At 59.6% G+C, this 20,112-nt stretch overlaps 1 protein-coding gene across 7 annotated transcripts in view; it reads right to left on the bottom strand.

Annotated features, from left to right (window-relative positions):
- MYH14 (myosin heavy chain 14) overlaps window positions 1-20,112 on the bottom strand; it is a 66,081-nt gene that overhangs the window by 19,998 nt on the left and 25,971 nt on the right. For all 7 annotated transcript variants that reach the window (XM_058674301.1, XM_058674300.1, XM_058674302.1 and 4 more), the window contains 18 exons: window positions 18,861-18,956; window positions 18,118-18,236; window positions 17,380-17,532; window positions 16,981-17,154; window positions 16,613-16,786; window positions 16,255-16,369; window positions 13,381-13,568; window positions 12,496-12,617; window positions 9,763-9,832; window positions 9,336-9,496; window positions 8,759-8,867; window positions 7,372-7,503; window positions 6,686-6,892; window positions 5,324-5,461; window positions 3,409-3,532; window positions 2,971-3,142; window positions 1,234-1,446; window positions 456-600 (listed from right to left, as the gene is read on the bottom strand). In XM_058674301.1, the coding sequence (XP_058530284.1) occupies window positions 456-600; window positions 1,234-1,446; window positions 2,971-3,142; window positions 3,409-3,532; window positions 5,324-5,461; window positions 6,686-6,892; window positions 7,372-7,503; window positions 8,759-8,867; window positions 9,336-9,496; window positions 9,763-9,832; window positions 12,496-12,617; window positions 13,381-13,568; window positions 16,255-16,369; window positions 16,613-16,786; window positions 16,981-17,154; window positions 17,380-17,532; window positions 18,118-18,236; window positions 18,861-18,956 (2,612 nt within the window). The remainder of the gene's footprint in view (window positions 1-455; window positions 601-1,233; window positions 1,447-2,970; window positions 3,143-3,408; window positions 3,533-5,323; window positions 5,462-6,685; window positions 6,893-7,371; window positions 7,504-8,758; window positions 8,868-9,335; window positions 9,497-9,762; window positions 9,833-12,495; window positions 12,618-13,380; window positions 13,569-16,254; window positions 16,370-16,612; window positions 16,787-16,980; window positions 17,155-17,379; window positions 17,533-18,117; window positions 18,237-18,860; window positions 18,957-20,112) is intronic.

Raw genomic sequence — 20,112 nt, 5'->3', positions numbered from 1 at the left:
ACCCCACCTCCTTCAGAGGCCCCCCAGATCCCCCTAAGTCCACCCCCTACAGAGCATCCTCCCTGGCCCCGCCTCCTGCATAGGCCCCACCCACAGACCCACCCCATTCAGAGGCCCCGCCTCCTGCAGAGGCCCACCCACAGCCCCACCCTCCAGAGGCCCCTCCTCCTGCATAGGCCCCACCCACAGCCCCACCCTCTAGAGGCCCTCCCTGGCCCCGCCTCCTGCAGAGGCCCACCCACAGCCCCACCCCCTCCAGAGGCCTCTCCTCCTGCATAGGCCCCACCCACAGTCCCACCCCATTCAGAGGCCCCTCCTCCTGCATAGGCCCTACCCACAGCCCCACCCTCCAGAGGCCCCACCCACAGCCCCACCCCCTCCAGAGGACCCACCCACAGCCTCACCCGCTTCAGAGGCCCTCCCTGGCCCCGCCCCACGGACATCCCCACACTCACTCTGCGGGCTTGCTCCAGCTGCTCTGTCAGCTCCCCCAGCGCCTGGCCATGCCGCTGCCTCAGCTCCTGCACCGCCACCTCGTGAACCCGCGTCTCCTCCTCCAGCGCCTTCTTGAGCTCTGTAACCTCCTGCTCCCTCTTGGTCCTTTTATGGAAGGAGGAAAGGAATTCCAGAGAGGGGAAGGTAGGGATTCAGGACTCTGGGGGTCCCCCCGCAGCTGGCTGTCCTCTGCGGACTGTCCCTCTCCCCTCCTCCAGGGACCTGGGCAGTGTTGGGGGAAGGGTGTGGCTTTCAGGGTGGGCCAGTGCTCAGCTCTTTATCTACGGGGCCCCTCCTCAGGGAAGTCCTTCCGGATCACCACCCACACTCCCTTCAGCTCTGGATTGGACCTGTGTGTCTCCCCTGAGACTAGAAGCTCCTGGCTGTAACGCCCAGGTCTGACTCTGTTCCCAGCATGGCCCACCTGGGGCCCAGAGCTGATGTTTAGCCTTGGTGAGCAAGCAGCCTCGCCCCGGCCTTATTCCCGGCTCCGCTCCATCCCTCTCCAGGTCTGCTCCACCCCTCTTACGGCAGCCCCACAGACCACTGCTTTTGCCTGTGCCCCGTATCTCCTAGGTCCTACCCAACTCTCTTCAGGCCCTACCCCTTCCCAGCCGTACCCCAACCAGCTCCAGGTCTCACCTCTGGCTCCGCCCCATTCTCCCCCAGGTCCCACCCATCCCCTGCCTGCACCCAGTCCTGGCGTTGGCCCTGTCCTGCCAGGGGCACCAGTCTCACCGGAGCTCCTGCTGTGCGTTGGTAGAGTCCAGCGTGTCCTCCAACTCCCCCCGCAGCGCCTCCAGCTCCTCGCCTAGGTCCCGGCGCTGCTTCTCTGCCTTGGCCCTGGCCGCCCGTTCAGCCTCCAGGTCCTCCTGGGCCTCGGCCAGGCCGGCCTGGGCCTCCCGCAGGGATTTGAGCAGCTGGGCCCGGGCCCCACCCTCGTCCTCGGCCCTGAGGTGGTGACAAGTACCATGGAGTTGATTCAGGGCTGGCAGGGATTGGGGTAATCTCTGGGGATGGAGGAGCAGATGCAGGCTCGACTGGGGACACACATACTCCTGGGTTCCGATGCCGGTTCTGCCCTGGGGCCCATGACTTCAGCTGCCTTAGCTGTAACAGTGCTGAGTCCCCCAGCAGTGCTGATCCCTGCCCCCTCGCAAGCGCCTGACTGTGCTGTCTCTTTTCATGCTCATGCCAGATGAGGAAACTGAGGCATGGTGTGTGTGGGAAAGGCCCCTGCAAGGATTGCTCAGGTGGGCAGAGCCTGCGCCATCCCCTTTTCCAGTGCAAATGGAAGCTGAACTGTGAACCTCTGGCCTAGGCTGTGTCCTCTCTGTCCCCTGCCCTGGCCTGAGAGAGACTGTCACTGAGCCCAGCCCAGAGCCCAGGCAGTGTGGCTTTGTGATGGCTGGGGACAGCGAGTGGCAGCTGGGTGGGCACAGGGGCTCCTCTGGGGGCCCTAGGATGGTTAACACCAGAGATGAGGGTCCCCCGGCACTGTGAGTGGCAGAATGGACCCCACTGTACACCGAGAGGGATGTTTGTGAGTTGTATCTTAATGCAAGGGCCAAGGCGGGAACAAGAAGAGGACAAGTAGTCGTAACAAAACCCCTAACGCTGGCACAGGCATTGGCCACGGGGTGGGATGCCGGCGCCCTGCCACAGGGAGCTGGGCCTCCCGTTCTGGCTCCCCTCCCAGTCCCAGCTTCCTGGGAAGCACTAGGTGCCGGCTCAAGCAGCAGTCCCTGCCACCTGTGTGGGGATCTGGGCTGAGTTCCTGGCTTCGCCCAGCCCCAGCTGGGCAACTGAGGAATCAGCTGGCACATGGGATGTCTTTCTCCCCTTGACAAACAAAAAAAATCAGTATAAATTCTAAATATATGTATATGTATAATTTATTGTGGGGCTTAGTACTTTGCACTCTCGATGGCCCCTCCTTGTACTAACGCTAGGAGCAGCTTCTGGAATCATCCCCATTTTACAGATGAAGAAACTGAGGCTAAAGAGATGATGTCACCTCAGGGAGGAGCCAGCACCTGATCCCACAGGCGGACTCCAGTTTGCTCATTCCTACCTCCACCCACCCTACACACAGCACAGGCTGTGTCACACGGATACATGCACTTTCTCCCACCCTGACCCAGAACTGTTCCTGCAGCCAAGGGTTTCTTAGGGTGCAGGATGCCCCAAACATAAAAAGCCCTGGAAATGCCCTGAGCACCATGTCCAGTATGCAGGGTGCCCAGTCATCGTGGGCGACAGTGATTGCAACAGCACAGACTCCTCACACGAGGGTGGAGTGTAGAGGAACGTGGTCACTTCCCTCCTTCTTGCCCCAAGCGCTCTGCTGACTGCTGGGCACATGAGGTCTTGGCTCTCTCCCCGGGACCTGGTGGCCTCCAGGGACACGGGGACTCAGGAGGCTCTGCCCGCAGCACCCTGGCTGCCCACCGCCCGCGTGCCTGCCCAGCGCACCTGGCCAGCGCTGCCTGCAGCTCCTCTTCCTTGCGGCCCAGCTGGATGCGCAGCTCCTCCGCCCGCTGCTGCTGCTCCAGCACCTGCTCCTGCAGCTCCGAGCTCTCTCCGTCCAGCCGCCTCTTCAGCTTCTCCAGCTCCTGGCGGCCCTTCTCCTCCTTCCGCAGGCGGTCTGCAGGGGCCCCGGAGCTCAGCTGTCCCATCGTGAGGACACACACACACACACACACACACACACACACGCTGCCTTCCTCTTGCCTCCTGCCTCTACCCTGTGGCCGGCTTCTTCCTCCGCCCCTTCCAAGCCCACAGTAAAAGATGGAAACACAGACTGTGGGACTGGGAGGGCACTCAGTGCATCCCGCCGCCCCTCCTGTCCCCTTGCGGCCCCCCAGCCTGCAGCAGGCCTGCCCCGCATCGCTGCCCCACAGCACTCACCTTCCATGTCGGCGATGGTGGCCTCATACTTGAGCCTCAGCTTCGTGAGGCTCTTGATCTTCTCCTCCTCCTCGGCCGCCTGGGACGAGAACTCGGCCAGCCGCTCTTCCAGCAGCTTCCGCTCCTGCGGGGTGGTAGAGGCAGTCAGGGGCCGGCCCAGGTGCCTCCACTCCATACCCTCCACGTGGGTGAAGGGTCCCAAGGCTTTGGGCTGTACTCGACTGCTTTCCCAGGCCATTAGCAGGGAGCAGGATGGGAAGTGGAGCAGCCAGGATGCGAACTGGTGCCCATATGGGATGCTGGCGCTTGAAAGGTGAGGATTTAGCCACTGAGCTATCACACTGACCCCCCGGCCCCTAATCTTAACTCCTTATCCTTAGCCCTTAACCCTTAACACTGACATTAATTCTCATCCTAACCCTAGCCCTAATCCTAACTCTAATCTTTTATCCCCAACCCTAACCCTAATGCCTCATTCCCAACCCTAACCTGACTGCCAACCCTATTCTTAAGTCCTGATCCCTAGCCCTAATACTGACTATAACACGAATCTAATCCCAACCCTAGCTCCCACCCTGACGCTAACCCTATTCCTAACACTAATCCATCACTTTTATCCTACCCCTACCACAGTGGACTGGGCACAGCCTTTCAGCAGGCAGGCACAAGGCAGAGTGGACGAGGCCAGGAGACACCACCCATGTTCTATCTGCCACACACATCTACCCCTTGGAGGGTATCCAGCTGCAGTCAACAGAAAACAGGTGGCTGTGATAGGCATGGAGGAGGTGACAGGGGTGGGCTGCAGCCTCTGTACTTGCACTGGACACAGGAAGACCTGGCCAAGGGTTGCTGCCACCACAAGGTGCGTCTCAGCCGGGCCCGAACCTAGCTAGCTGGCAGCTCCAGGCAGCAGGCAGCCACCGAGACTCCGGGGTGTCTGTCAACATCATTGCAGCAACAATCCAATAGACACAGCCAGAAAGAAGATGGATTTAGGCATTCCAGCCAAGAGAGCGTTCTGATTAACGCCAGCGTTCCACCTCCACACTGTCCACAGATGCTACTGAGCATCTGACGTATGTACGGGACTGAGGTGGGACTTGAGTGAGCTTATGTCCACACAAACACACATGGCTGGGGCGGCCATTCCGGATGCCGTGGTTACTGGTCACACACCTGCGAGGGGGATTCTGGGACCCCTTGCCAACACCAGCATCCCTGGAGGGCCCATGCTCCCTCCCCTGCAGAACGGCCCACAGTGCCTGATGCAAGCTCAACGTGGGGTCAGCAGCCGGGACACCGCGTTGCTTACACGTTCCAACTACACATGTCCAGCCCTGCTTTAAACAGATGCTTCGATCCGCACTAGACTGAGCCCACAGATGCCAAGCCCTGGCTGCAGAGGGCTGGCCTGGGGAAGGAACGGGCTGCACCGTCACGGGTGCCTATGTCCCCACAGCACGTCTGCAGTTGCTAAGCTGTGAGCGAGAAAAACATGGCTCTCAAGCTCCCTTTCCTGGCTTGGTGCCCGGGCCTCAATCTCCTGCTCTTTTTTTCTCTTTGCTCTTTTTTTTTTTTTCTCTTTGCTGCTTGCTCAATCGTGGACGGCCTGGCCAGAGACTGCCCAGTTCTCAGCAGCGTTGAGCTCGGAATTGTTGCTCTCTGGACACCCCTTGCCCTCCATGGACACTCTCAACCCAGCAGGCTTGAGCTCGCCATGGGGAGGCGCCCCACCCCACTGCAGCCTTGTACACAGCCCCGCCCCTATTGACACAGCCACGCCCCCATCACTTACAGCCACGCCCCACCACCCACACGCCCCTCATGCTTCCCACTGCTCATGACCACGCCCCGCCTCTAAGCCACGCCCCGCTGCCCTCGCGGCCACACCCACACTCAGGCCCCGCCCCACCTTGCTCAGCTTGGTGTTCTGGTCCTCCAGGAGCACCAGGTCCTCCTCGAACTTCTTCAGCCTCGCCTCGGTCGTCACCTTCTCCAGCTGCAGCTTCTGCCGCGCCCCCTCCTCGGCCTCCAAATGGGTCTCCAGCTCCTGGAGGGGGAGAGCAACAGGGAGTGAAACGGACGGACGGTCCTCCGCCCCCTGGAGCCAGTGACTCAGGCACCTGCACACCCTCAGAGGTCCTTCCCTCCAGCCTGGCCTAAGCGGCGGTGGATCCCCTGGGTGGAGGAACAGGCTAGGATTCAAGCCTCACGGAACCGTTGAAATGCAGTTGGCCTAACTGGAGAACTGAATTTTCTGATTTGATTTTGTGTATTTTAAATTAAACATCTTTTCATCGCAGGAAGACTTTTTGATGTAGGTTTGGAACCGTTGGGCCATCAACTTTCTGTAAAAGCTCCAGCAGGGAAGCAGAGAGCCAGGGTTCTTGGTGACAACCTAGCATCTAAACTATAGCGTACCCGAGTATCAGACACACACTAGATCTCTATGGGGAGCAAGAACCCTGGGAATGGAAGGGCACAGGGGCCGTTGGAGCCAGGAGGCAAAGCAGGCAGAACACGAAGGGCCTCCCACAAACGAACACCTGGATCCAGCCATACCTGAGGCTCATGCCCAGTACGGCCTCCCATTATCTGAACCTAAGGTTGCTCAGAGTTCAGTTATTTGCAAGGGAACTGCCAAAAGGAGGGCTTGTGGAAGCAGAGGAGGGAAGGGCAGGCAGACGGAGGGTGTGCATGTGTGCGCGGGGGGTCTGGTGGGCACGCGGCCCCACTGGATGTGTGTGTGTGGGGTCTGGCGGGCACACGCCCCCACTGGATGTGTGTGTGTGGGGTCTGGCGGGCACACGACCCCACTGGATGTGTGTGTGTGGGGTCTGGCGGGCACACGCCCCCACTGGATGTGTGTGTGTGGGGTCTGGCTGGCACACGACCCCACTGGATGTGTGTGTGTGGGGTCTGGCTGGCATGCGGCCTCACCTGGATGTGTGTGTGTGTGGGGTCTGGCGGGCACACGCCCCCACTGGATGTGTGTGTGTGGGGTCTGGCGGGCACACGCCCCCACTGGATGTGTGTGGGGGGGGTCTGGCTGGCACACGACCCCACTGGATGTGTGTGTGGGGGGGTCTGGCTGGCACACGACCCCAGTGGATGTGTGTGTGTGGGGTCTGGCTGGCACACGACCCCACTGGATGTGTGTGTGTGGGGTCTGGCTGGCACACGACCCCACTGGATGTGGGTGTGGGGGGTCTGGCTGGCACACGACCCCACTGGATGTGTGTGGGGGGGGGGTCTGGCTGGCACGCGGCCTCACCTGGATGTGCTGCTGCAGCCGCCTCTTCTCCGTCTGCAACTGGCGGCTGCACTCCTCCTCCTCGCCCACACGGGCCTCCAGCTCCGCCACCACCAGCTCCAGCTCCTGCTTGCGGGTTGCCAGCCGCCCCCGTGTCTCCTCCGCCTCCGCGCACAGCTCTGCCTCTGCTCGCAGTTGTTCCGCCAGGCGGGTGCGCTCCTCCTCCAGCTGGGAACCCCGGGGAAGGCCAGGAGTCAGCGGCAGTGCCCCCGGGACAGCCCTCCACTGCCTGCCCCCAGCAGCCATCTCTGCCTGGTCCCTCAGCTCCGTCCCCATAGCCCTGGAGGCCAGGAGCACCTCCCTGCCCCGAGGACTCACCCCTGCCCAGTTCTCCCAGCCCTCCTCCTGCCTGGCTTACCCTCCATTTCACATTTCACTTGCTACTCCCATGCAGCGAAATATAGCCAAAGGAAATCATTGGGAAAGTACAAACATAAAAGGCTTAAGAAGAGTGCTAACCAAGCATTCTTATGGGACAGCAATGATACTGCAAATACAAGGTGCATCATGGTTTAACCCTCTGTTACACCTCCCCATACACACCTGCCAGCTTCCACCCTACCCATTCCACTCAGCCAGAAGCCCCGCCCCTCCAGCAAAGCCCCGCCCACTCAGCTCCGCCCCACCTCACGGCCCTCGTTCCTCACCTGAGCCACGCGGACCTGGAGCTCGCCCACCTCGCGGGCACTCTGTTGCTGCAGCTCCTGCACCTTCTGCAGCTCCTGGGCCCGCGCCTGCAGCACCTCGTCCTGCCGCGTCACCTGCAGCAGCGGCTTCACCTAGAAAAGGCCCAGGGAGGCTGAGCTCTCGGCGTCAAAGCCTGGCTGCTCTGCAGGGCCAGCGGCGTCCTTCCGGCGCTCACAGCAAGGATGAAGTGAGGTACCCCTGCCCAAGAGCCTGTAGCAGGGAAGGGTGCCCGCCTGCACTCTGCACCCCCAGTGTGTGTGTGTGTTTAAGATTTATTTATTTTTATTGCAAAGTCAGATATACAGAGAGGAGGAGAGACAGAGATCTTGCATCTGTTGATTCACTCCCCAAGTGACCACAATGGTCGGTGCTGCGCCAATCCGAAGCCAGGAGCCCAGAACTTCCTCCAGGTCTCCTACATGGGTGCAGGGTGCCAAGGCTTTGGGCCGTCCTTGACTGCTTTCCCAGGCCACAAGCAGGGAGCTGGATGGGAAGTGGAGCTGCCGGGATTAGAACCGGCGTCCATATGGGATCCCAGTGTGTTCAAGGCGAGGGCGCTAACCGCTAGGCCACCGTGCTGGGCCTCCCAGTGTGGTTTTGTTTCCTTTTTGCTAAAGGAATCCCCTACCCTCCACATCCGAGAGGCACTGTGGCTGGTGTGCTGGGGTGTGGGAGAGCGTCTCTGAAGGCCTGTGCCCAGAGTCTACAGCGACCTGCACCTCACACAGTGACCCAGGGAGGTGGGAGCACCCACTTACGTGCACACATGCTCACACACAGCCTGCCCTCCCTTTCGCTAAGTGGGACCTACTCTGATGGGTTCTGTTCCATTGTTTCCCACGTCATTCTCTCCAATCTTGCTTTCTCTTCCTGCATTCACACTGACTCTAGTACCTTCCTTCTTGCCCTAAGTCATGGTGTTCACCACCACAGGAGGGAAAGGGCCAGTCCCCTAAGCGTCCTGGTTTGCAGGGGGCTCTGGGTGGAGCCCACAGTGTTGTCTCTGCCGGTGACATGCTAGATCCAGGAGCCTCGGGCCATATGGGTCCTGAGTGACCCCTGCAGCGGCTGCAGCGGGAGTAGGACAGTCGTGTGGCTAAGTGGGCACGTGGGATCTCTAGGAAATCCCTGCCCACGAGGCTGCGGGGAGCTTCCCAGGCAGGCGGAGCCCAAGATGTGCCATCACACGCGTTCTCCGTGCGCCATCAGTGCCCCATGTACAGTGCCATGTGCTGCATATCATTACTGTGTGTGTCACACGTGTTGAGAGGCTGTCACATGTGTGTGTGTGTGTGTCATCATTCCAGCCGCTGAAAGGAGGCTGGCTGAGCCCCAGAAACCCCTCACCTTGATGAAGAGCCGCCACCACTGCCAGTGCCGCAGCTTGAGGTAGGCGGCACAGTTACGCTGCATCACCCGCAAGGCGCTCTGCTGCTGCTGTCGCTTCTGAAAGGCCCTGGGACGGGGTGAGGGGGAGACACAGGTGTGAGGTGCTTGGGCTGCCAGGCCCTGTCCCCCGGCCAGGGAGTCCCGTTGGCAACTGTGCACAGGTGCCATCTCCGCTTCACCCCCAGCTCCAGCCCGCCTGGTCCATCCCCACCCACCTCCCCAGGGTGTCTCTACACCCAGAGCAGACCTGCCCTGCCCGCCAGCTCTCACAGCCCCTCAGTGTCCCTGGCCAAAGCTCCTCTCTATACTGAGCTTCCTCTCCCACAAGCCCTTGCATCCCTGCAACAGGCCAGGCACCTGTCCCAGGGCCCTGGCACAAGCTCTCCCTGCTGGAACACGGGTCCCCAACCCCTTTGTTGACCTGGCCACATGCAACAGGGGGAGGCAGAGGGCATGGACAACCACCAAAGACCATCACACCTGGACCTCGGTTCCCTGGCACCAGGGGCCATCTGGGTGAGAACATGGTCCCCACCTGCGAGCCAGATATCCCCGGGCAGCTGCCTGGAAGGACACGATGATATCTGTGACCTTTAGGTCCCGCTCCTCTTCCAGCTGCGCCAGCACCCCCGCCCGGAAGAAGATCTTGCTCTGTCCCACGCGGTACAGGTTGGGGTCCAGTTCCAGGGCCTGGATCTGTGGTCAGCAGAGGGGAGGGGTGGTGATGAGGGGGGCAGGAGTGATGGGGGAGGGGCAACAAGGAAGGAGGGAGAGTCCTAGCTTCCCTCCTCCGACCTCCCCTACCTGGGCATGTACACACACATGCACACAAACACACACACACACTGGGTCCCCAGGCACACACATACAAACAGATACACACACACACTTGGTCTGACCCCTAGGCACGTGCAAACACACACATGTACACACATACACCCCAGGCCCCCAGGCACACTCACCATCTTCTCACAGGCCTGCTTCCCATCCATGAAGCCCTTGGGGATGGCATTGGGAGTCAGGATCTCGTACCTGCAACAGGTGGGAGGGTTGGGAGACAGATGTCATACCATATCAAGATGTCCCTGAGCACCTGTCATGGCCAGCACTGGACTCAGGGGGACAGACAGAGAAGTGATGGTGACAAGGACAAGAACAGTAACACCAAGCCAGTGCCACACACCAGCCAAGCACACTGACCCCACCACCCAGGAGGCAGCAGCAGAAACCTGGTTCTGCCCCGCAGCCCTCTCTCTGGACCCTGACTGTGATCCCCATGACACACAGCTGGTCTGGATCGCCAGGTTCTAGCCCCACACATTCAACCACAGGTGCTCCCCCAGATTACAGCAGCACATCACCTGCTTAGCGTTCCCATGTGTTGGGTCCCATTACGGGGTAGAAAGGACTGAGGAATGTGGGGGCGTAGGGGTCTTGGCTCAGCAGTTATAATACCTCTTGGGCACCCCTGTCTGTATCAGGGTATCAGGGTACCAGGGTTCAAGGTCTGGCTCGGCCTCAAATTCTAGCTCCCTGCTGATGCCAGGAGGTAGCAGCCAGAGGTGGCTCAAGGACTTGAGTGTCTGCCACCCACATGGGAGACCCAGAGTGAGTTCCTGGCTCTGGGCTTCAGATTCGCCCAGCTCTGGCCATTGTGGCCATTTAGGGGGTGAACCAGTGAATGGAAGATCTCTATTTCTTCTTGTCTCTCCACAAATCTGCCTTTCAAATAAAAGCAAAAATAACTCTTAAAAAAAAAAAAAACAATCAAGTCCGAGCTGGCACTATGGCTTAAACGGTTAAGTTTCCACCTATAGTGCTGGCATCTGATATGGGCACCAGTTCGAGTCCCGGCTGCTCCACTTCCAATCCAGCTCCCTGTTTGTGGCCTGGGGAAGCGGTGGTAGACAGGGCCCCTGCACTGACATGGGAGACCTGGAAGATGCTCCAGGTTCCTGGCTTGGAACTGGCCCATCCCTGGCTATCATGGCCATTTGGGGAGTGAACCCCCAAACAGAAGATCGCTCTCTGATTCCCCTTCTCTCACTATAAATCTTCCTTTCAAACAGAAATAAAACTTTCTTTAGAAAGTAAAATAAAAATAAATGAATAAAGCATACAGGAGAATGTGCGTAGATTGCAAATACTGCTAGACCATTTTAGACAGAGGATTTTTGGTCCGAAGCAGAACAGCCTGCAAATGCTGTGAACGTGAAGGGAAGACTGCACACACGTCATGGGTGTGCTATCATAGCACAACTGGAGAGCCCAAAACTTTCCCGTGTGTACTTATGAAAATGCTAACAGAAGGTAAAAAGTAAGCTTATCTTAGTGTGAAGAATGTTTGAAATTCATATGGCTTTTTGGAACCTGCATTTCTGCAAACCTCTCACGCACCCTGGCATAGCAGCGGGTGTACACATGTACATGATCCTGTCTCCCACCACCTGGGACCTATTCAAAACGCAGATCCTGGCTCAGTGGGTCTGGGGTGGCCCCAGGGTGTGGCTGACCCAGGGACACCCTCTGGGACGCTGCAGACCTGAAGCCTGAAGCCAGAAGCCAGCACTCCATCTGGGTCTCCCGTGTGGGCGGCAGGGCCCCAGGTACTCGGGCCATCACCAGCTATCCCCGGCGTGCATTTTAGCAGGGAGCTAAGTTGAAAGCAGAGTGAAATTTAAATTTAAAAACAAAAAAAGCTGAAGAAGATGGGGCCGTTACTATGGCATGGTAGGTTTAGCCTCCATTAGTGGTGCCAGCATACCATATGGGCACCAGTTTACGTCCAGGCTGCAGCACTTCCAATCCTTCTCCCTGTTAATGTGCCTGGGAAAGTAGTAAAAGATGGCCCAAGTGCCTGGGCTCCTGAACCCACGGGAGACCGGGAGAAAGCTCCAGGCTCCTGGCTTCAGATTGGCTCAGTTCCGACCACTTGAGTGAAGCAGTGGATGGAAGAGCTTTCTCTCTCTCCTTTTTTCTCTGTAACTCCACTTTCCAATAAATAACTAAATCCTAAAAATATTTTAGATGAAATGGGTTAAATAACTTGTTAAGAACTGGTTTAGCCTTTTTTCTTTACTTTTTCTTTCTTGTTTTTTTTTTTTTTAAGATTTATTTATTTTTATTGAAAGGTGGATATACAGAGAGGAAGATCTTCTGTCCGATGGTTCAATCCCCAAGTGACCGCAATGGCTAAAGCTGAGCTGATCCGAAGCCAGAAGCCAGGAGCTCTTCCAGGTCTCCCACACGGGTGCAGGGTCCCAGGGCTTTGGGCCTTCCTTGACTGCTTTCCCAGGCCACAAGCAGGGAGCTGGATGGGAAGCAAAGCTGCCGGGATTAGAACCGGCGCCCATATGGGATCCCGGGTGTGCAAGGCGAGGACATTAATCACTACGCTATCATGCCGGACCCTCAAAGCTGTTTTCTAATGTAACTCCATTAGCCCCATCTGGCTCATGTGTCACACCCCACCTGTGTGAGACCTGGGTTTCTTCCATATTTGCCTCGCCGTCTGTTATTGGGTTTCTTTCCCAGTCCTACCCTGTTCTCAACAAATGTGAACTGCAGCTCGCTGACCTCAGTCCACGTGCACCCTAAAAGAGGCCGTGGTTCCCCAAACCGCCAGCCTGGAAAGCACAGCGCGGAAGCAGCCGGGTGTCCTACGCATGTCCCTTGGCCCAGCGGGCCGCGCTCACCGCTGCCGGAACTCCTGGAAGAGGATGCGGTTGGGGAAGCCCTGGCGGCAGATGCGGATGCCCTCCAGGACACCGTTACAGCGCAGCTGGTCCAGCACCAGCTTCGGCTCCAGCTTCCCGGACTGCAGAGAAAGGCAGGGATGTGGGGGTCAGCGGGGTCAGCAGGAGGGACGCGGGGTCAGTTGGGGGGTCAGCAGAAGGGACACAAGGTCAGCAGGCCGAGGTCAACAGGAGGGATGTGGGGTCAGAGGGAGGGACGCCAAGGTGAGTGGGAGGGAGATAAGGTCAGCGGGAAGGATGAGTGGGTCAGTGGCTGCCAGGTGGGGTGCCCACAGCACCCTGGGCATCAGGCAGCCGCAGCAGAGCGCTGACCACTGACTCTCATGAGACCCAAGGGCAAAACGAGGCCAACGCTCAGGAACCTGAGCAGGAGGCTGTCATTCCCCCGCTCCCAGGGTCCTGAACCTGGCAATCCAAGGTGCTCAGACTGCCAGAAGCCAGGGCTCACCCAGCCCCAAGCCCCCGGCACCCCAAGGCCCACCTCCCGCCGTCTGAGGACAGGGAGGCCCCGGGTGCCAGGGCCTGTGGCCTAGGTTCCCACCCACAAAGACCCTCCCTTGATTTTCCCAACAAGATACAGCATCACTGTGTCCTCTAAGGCCAGGAGCGGTCTCACTGACCCCTTGGCTTTCATCCGCCCCATGGCCTTTGCAGCAGCTCCCTTCAGAGTCCAGTCATCACCTCCTCCAAGGAGCCTCTCCTGATTTTCCCTACCAGATCAACACTGAAGGCACCTTCCATCTGTACACAGGAACTGGACACTTGGTGATCAGCCTGTAGCCCAGGGCCTTTACCCACAGCCCTGCCCTGGCTGGGGTCACTCACCCTCTTCTCGTGGTTAGGGACGATGCAGCGGACGAAGCTGGGGTTGGTGTTGCTGAGCGTGGCCATGAGGCGGCTCAGGGACTCCTTGTAGAGCTGGCCCACGGTCCGGAACATGCCACGGCGGGGGCGGCCCCCGGGGGGGCCATCACCCAGGCTGCTCACCTGCTCTAGCCCCACGATGCCTTCCACTGCAGAGAGTGGACAGCAGGGTCAGTGTGACGGAGCCGGGGGGTTCAAAGGTCAAGGATATCACTGTCTACAAGACCAACCCTCTGCCCAAGAAACACCTCAGTCTGCATGGGAAGGTGGGGCAGGCAGTCCCGTGGGACAGAAAGGCCAACTGAGGCTTGGAAGGTGGGAGACCGTGCTCGGGGCCATGCTGTTGAGCAGGGGATGGTTACCTAATGGCCCTCTGAGTACCCACAGATGTCACAGATGTGGTGGCAGAAATTCTCTTGGACTCAGCCTTGGCCGTGACCTCCCCTCAAGAAGGGGACGTGCAAGATACGGGCTCTGCCAGGCTGCACACACAACAAGCTACACACAGCAGCCTCGGGGTCCCGTGAGGATGGCTCCACTTTGCAGACAGGGACACTGGGGCACAGCGGGGGTGAGGTGACCAGCGAGTGCCTCCATTAAAAACACCAAGTCCTGCTTGCTTGCATGTTTCACTCCCCACCCCCACCCCATCCGCCCTGCTAACACCATTCCCTCCACGGCCGCCAGGGGCGCCGCCTCAACAGCTGGTGCCCAGCTGGCCCAGGTAGAGCAGGACCTGGACCTCTTCCTCCTCGGGCTCAACCCCTCTGCCCCCTTTGAATGAAAGCGTGCACTGGCTAACGCACAAGGAAGGTTCTGAGGCCTGAGCCCATTTCCCAGCTGGCTGTGTGACCTCAGGCCGGCTGCTTAACCCCTCTGTGCTTCTGCTTCCGCCTAGATAGAATGGGAACACTGGGCTAATGTCAGGAAGCACGCAGGGACACTGGCTGTCAGTGATTCCACAGAGCCTCCTTAGAAGAGCTTTGGCTGACAGGGAGCCGAGGGTAGGGGAGGAAGAGGCAGAGAGAGGGGGCCGAGAGCAGTTCCCGGCCCCACAAGGCACCCTCCCCGCCGGCCAGCCTCACCGTCCTCGCAGATCCGCCCACCCCCTGCCGGAGCGGCTCCTGGGGGCGCCGGCGGGAAGGCGCCAAGCAAGGAGAGCGGCTGGAAGGCCCCATGTGCTGGGGATGGGGACAGGCGTGAGGTGGGGGAGATGGTGGAGGGGGATGGCAGAGAGAAGCATGAGGGGACAGGAGGGAGGGTGGGCAGCAGGAAGAGAGAGAGGAGAGCAGCGTTAGTCAGCAGCACAGGGCAAAGCCGGAGCGAAGCCCGGACACTGGCCATGAGCATGTCAATCCTGCCCGCCTCCCATCCACGCCCTCAGAGTGGGAAAAAACCCTCCCCCAGCAGTGGCGGCTGCGTCTGCTATGTGCTTTCCCTGTGCTGGGTGCCTGTGGCCTTGCATGCAGGACATGGGCGGCCCACGCTGAGCAAGGTGGCTGCAGGGGACACTGACAGGGAGCCGGCGCCAGCTCCAGCCCTGCCACACTCCAACAAGGAGCTGGCCTTGCTTGGAGGATGGTGGATGAGGTGGCTCCAGGCCAGCTCTGAGCCCACGCCTTGGTCCGCAGTCTCCAGGAAGCTTCCAGAGCCAGGACCCCACAGAGCAGTGGGACGGCTGAGGGACGCTTGGGGCCCGTGAAAGGGCCGAAGTTTCCAGAAAGGGGATGTGTTTTGGGGGTGGGGAGATGACGCTCAGGGCAGAACCCAGGTCTGGTCCTGCACAGCTAACTGTCACAAGCTACTCTGTAATGCCTGGGGTGAACTCTGCCCCTCTCTGCAGCACCGGCTCCCGAGAGAGGGCCTGATACCCCCAGCCCCAGGGCTGTCGTCCTGGGACCCTCTTGTCCTGCACGATCAAACACAGGCCCCTCTCCAGCCATGCCTTTGAAGACCCCAGGAAAGCTCAGGGCAGGCCAGCACACTGGCTAAGATGCCCATGAACTCTGTACTGGGGTTCCACTCTGGGGCCTGGTGCTTGACTCCACCTTCCCACAGCACACCCTGGGGGCAGCAGTGTTAGCTCATACGGCTGGGCCTGCTGGGCCTGCCACCCACAGGGGGACCTGGACCTTCGGTCGCAGCCCGGGGCTGCAGTGGACAGGGGGCTCTCTTTGTGTCTCTGTCCTTCAAATTAAAAAAAAAAAAACTAATTCAAAAACTTTGAAGATGAGGGGAAAACAGATAAACATGGAGGACACTGCGATGCTGGTCCTGCTAGCCGTGATGCCATTGCTTGAGCCACTTCTAGGACGGGGGTGGCACTAGAGCCAGAGGGGTCAGGCCCTACTCCAGCTACCTTCTCGAAGGGTCTATCTGTGCCCACCCATGCCTGCGGCCTGTCTCCGTTAGCCTGGGACTAACGTTGTCAGCAGACACCCTTAATTATTTTAGAGACCCAGCCTCAGAGCACATGTGCAAACACCAGGTGTCCCTCAACCACAACATCCCCACCCAGCCGGCCCCCCATTGACCCCGGTCGGCACTGGCATCACATCTGGTATTGCAAGTAACCCTCATGGGCAAGTGCCTAACTCTACGCCAATGCTGGGCTGAGCACCTACACACGTCAGATTCCATGCAGGGTCCTAAACAGATCCCCCTCGGATTGCACAGAGCAGCTTTGTCGGGTCTGATGGCACAGGCGAGCAGAGCTTAAGGCAGAGTTGGCGACAGCGTCTGCGTCCAGTCCGGGCTCTGGCCTTAATCCAAACCCAACCCGCCCTGGGAACGGCCTGGCTCTTCCGTCTGAAGGGGCGGGAGCTGCGTCCTCACCGTCCTTCCAGATCTCAGCAGTCATCCGGTCCGTGCTCTGGTGAAGCAGGCCCGCCACGTTGTCGTTCAGGGGGTCCATGTTCTTCATCAGCCACTCGTTGGCCTTGTAGTCCACCTATGGGCGTGGGAGACTGTCGTGGGGAGCTTACAGCCTCCTCATGGCTCGAGAAAGCTGTGCCACTAGTATCCCCAGCTGCATCCTGGTGAGTGTGACCCCGTCCACAACATCTCTTCCTATCTGCTGCCGCCAGGTATGGGTGGACACCAGGTGGACCCCACTTGCCCCCACCCTCCTCACCTAACCTAGCTCCCTGGCCCTGCTCCCACCCACATTTCCCCAGGCCGGCCCAGCTTCCACCTTGCCCGCGTAGTGCAGGACGCTGAAGTCTGCCTGATCCCGCAGCTGCCGTGGCCGCTGGAACTTGGGGTGGCTGCCCTGCTCCTGGGCCACCTTCTCCACGAAGGACTTGTCCGTGGCTTTGGGGAACCAGCACTCCTCGTCCAGCAGGGCCAGGAGCCCAGGGGGGTTGGCCTGACCAGTGATAGGAGGGGAGGGTGGGTCAGACCTCCCAGGACCAGGGTGATGGCTGGGGGTGCCATCAGTGACAGATCGGCCTGCGGATGGCAGCCAGGCCCCACAGCTGCCTGATTATCACACAGGTCAAGCAGATGGCCGCCCTCCTTGCCCCTCTTCCCTCCCCGGAGGCGGGAGCAGGGTGGGCGCACCGGACGCTCTATGAGGTCGATGCAGGGCTGCAGGTCGAGGCCGAAGTCGAGGAAAGTCCAGGGGATGCCCTCGCGCTGGTACTCCTCCTGCTCCAGCACGAACATGGTGTGGTTGAAGAGCTGCTGCAGCTTCTCGTTGGTGTAGTTGATGCAGAGCTGCTCGAAGGAGTTCAGCTGCGGGCGGCAGGGCAGTGAGTGGATGGGAGGACAGAGACCTGGGGTGGCACACAGACCCAGAGAGGGAACAGATACCCAGAGAGGGGGAACACAGACCCAGAAAAGAGAGAGGGACAGAGACCAAGAAGGGCAGGAGGACAGAGGCTAGGGAGGGAGGCCAGAGACCCAGCGGAGGGGGACGGGGACCCAGCTTCCCGCCAAGCCAGCGACTGGAGGACAGACCTGGAAGATCTCAAAGCCGGCGATGTCCAGGATGCCCAGGAAGGAGGCGCCCTGGCGGGGACTGCGATCCAGGGCCCGGTTGAGGCGCAGGACCAGCCAGCGGAAGAGGCGCTCATAGGTGGCCTTGGCCAAAGCCTCCAGGGCGAAGTCAGCCTGCAGGGCCGGGCACAGTGTGAGGGCCGAAGCATCCCCAGGAACTGGCCCCAAGCAAACGCCGGGCCTTCCTGCAGCCCCTCTGGGTGGCACTGGGAACACAGGCTCAGGAGAATACAGCCCGTCCCCATCCCTACTGCATCCACCCTGGGCCCTTAGGGTCCCCTCAGCCCCCTTACAGCAGCAGGGGAGGGGACAGCTCCCCTACAGAAGCCTACAGAAGACGGACCAATCCAGCTGCTCTCCGCCAGCCTCCCGCCAAGCCGCCTCTGTTCTGTGGCTCCTTAGATCTCACAGTACCCAGGCCATGCTGATCTCTCCCCACACTGCTGCCTTTGCTTCATGCCTGGTGATCCTCAATGTCCCCAAACCCCCAAACGGCTACCGCACAGGCTGCCCTCCTGTGCCTTGCGCCTTCCGGGTCTCTCCTCAGAGAGGACGCTCCTGGCCACCCATGGCTCGGCCACCAGGGAGCCTCGCCTGTTGGGCTATTCTCTCGCTTGCGTTCCCAGCACCCGCACTGAAGCAGGTGCAATGGACCGACGCAGGGCCCCGCCCCCGACTCACCCCACAGCACCTCCCTACCTGCTCCTTGGTCTGGGCCTTCTGCACATAGTCCCGGCCCACCTTGATGCGGGGTGTGAGCAGCGCCCGGGAGAAGTCAGTCACGCCCAGTCCCAGCAGGCGGCACAGCTTCTGAGCAGCTGCAGCAGACATCAGCCTTGGCCAGGGAGCGGGGGCAGGGGACCCCACCCTCCTTCCCTAAGTCCCCACCCCCAGTCTTAAGCCTGTGTGGAGCAGGGAGCATTCTTGAACGTCTGATTCTTTATGGTGAAGCAATGTAGGAACAACCGTGTTGTTAGGTTGGTGCTGTGGCACAGCACGTTAAGCCAATGCCTGTGATGTGGGCACCCAGTGTGAGCACTGGCTGGAATCCCAGCTGCTTCGCTTCTCCATCCAGCCCCCTGCTGATGTGTCTGGCAAGGCAGTGGATGATGGACACTTGTGGGAGAGTTGAATGGAGACTGGCTCCCACTTGGCCTGGCCCCAGTCATTACAGCTGTGTGGGACGTGAACCAGTGGACGGAAGATCTGTGTGTGTGTGTGTGTGTGTGTGAGAGAGAGAGAAACTCTGCTACTCAGACAAAATATTTCATAAAAATGAAAAAAGCACGCGCTGCGTGATGAATGTTGTACCCTAAAGTGTGTCCCAGGGGATGCCCAAGAGGGGTCGTGTCTTGTAGAATTGTGCGGGAGCCCTGCAGCAGGGCCGGGAGCACAGGGCTGAGGGCCGGGGTGGGCCGGAGGGTGCGGCCAGCAGGCTGTACCTGTGTTGTCAGGCATGGTGGCCTGGTCGGTGTTTCGCTCCTGCTTCAGGACGACATTGCCGAACTGGAGGACAGCCGAGACCATCCGCAGCATGGCTGAGGGCAAGGGCGGGAAGGTGAGAGGTCACAGGATAGGGTGGGGGCCAGTATTGAAGCATAGCAGGTTAAGCCACCACGTACAACACCAGCATCCCACACTGTATTTGAAAAAATACAACTTAGGGCCCAGTTAAGATGGTCACACTCGGTGTCAGAAGTTCTGGTCATGAGCCCCAGCTTCATCCCTAATCCCAACTTCCTTTTAAGGCACCCTGGGTTACAACAGGTGAGTACTTGAGTCCCTGCCAGGAGTTCCAGACGCCCGGCTGTGGCTTTGCCCAGCGGCTCACTTGATGGGTGAACCAATTTGGGGATTGCAAGAGCAGGGGAAGCCGCGAATGCACAGCCTGCCAGCAAGGAGTGTGGCCTGCTGGGCCTACAGCCCTCAGAGTTCTGGAAAGGAGGCAGTGCTGCCCTCTAGCGTTCGTCTCGGGAACCTGCAGGGGTGAAGGATGCTCGGGAGATTTGGGGATGAGAACGGGAAGGACCAGTCCCAGGCTGCGTGGCCTTGCTGGTGTCCCCTTAGACAGTGGGTCTGTGAGCTGCTGGCCCGCAGCTCTGCAGGAATTCGCTGGTGTTTTACGTCTGCATGAGCGCTCTGCTCGGTTCTGACGCACAGTGAGCCTCCCCGGAGGGAAGACGGTCACCGGCTTCGCACAGAGCTTTATCAAGATACCGTCACTGCTGCAAAACACCCTCTCCCCCGACAGCAGGCTCTGTTTGTCTGCTGCTCTCATGGTTACGCCACGCGTCAGAGAGCACTCAGCCACCCCGTCCAGTGTTTATTTTAGAAGTTTCTACAACTGCAATGGAAATTGTTTAACTGTCACTTCCTCTGTGCCACCCCCAGTCACAAACACTAACAATGACCTCAGGTAACCTTCATTCAATGAGACAGATCCCGCTCGGATGCCCGTGTGGCAGACAGGGAAACCGAGGCATAATCATGATCGCCTCGCCTGGGAGGGCTGGGCACACACACTGGCAGTGCTGGAACGTGTGCAGGGCGGGCAGAGCCTGGGGGTGAAGAGTCCCCTGTTCCCTCCTTTGTGACATGAACTCCAAACACGGACACAAGCAGGCAGCACACACAGCAGGACCCCCACCACATGCCCCACACGTGCCTGCTACGTGAGTGCGACTCCTTGGACCA

This window comes from Ochotona princeps, chromosome 16 (assembly GCF_030435755.1).
Source record: "Ochotona princeps isolate mOchPri1 chromosome 16, mOchPri1.hap1, whole genome shotgun sequence".
NCBI classification, from domain to species: Eukaryota; Metazoa; Chordata; class Mammalia; order Lagomorpha; family Ochotonidae; genus Ochotona; species Ochotona princeps.
This window is presented reverse-complemented; position numbering and strand designations above follow the sequence as displayed.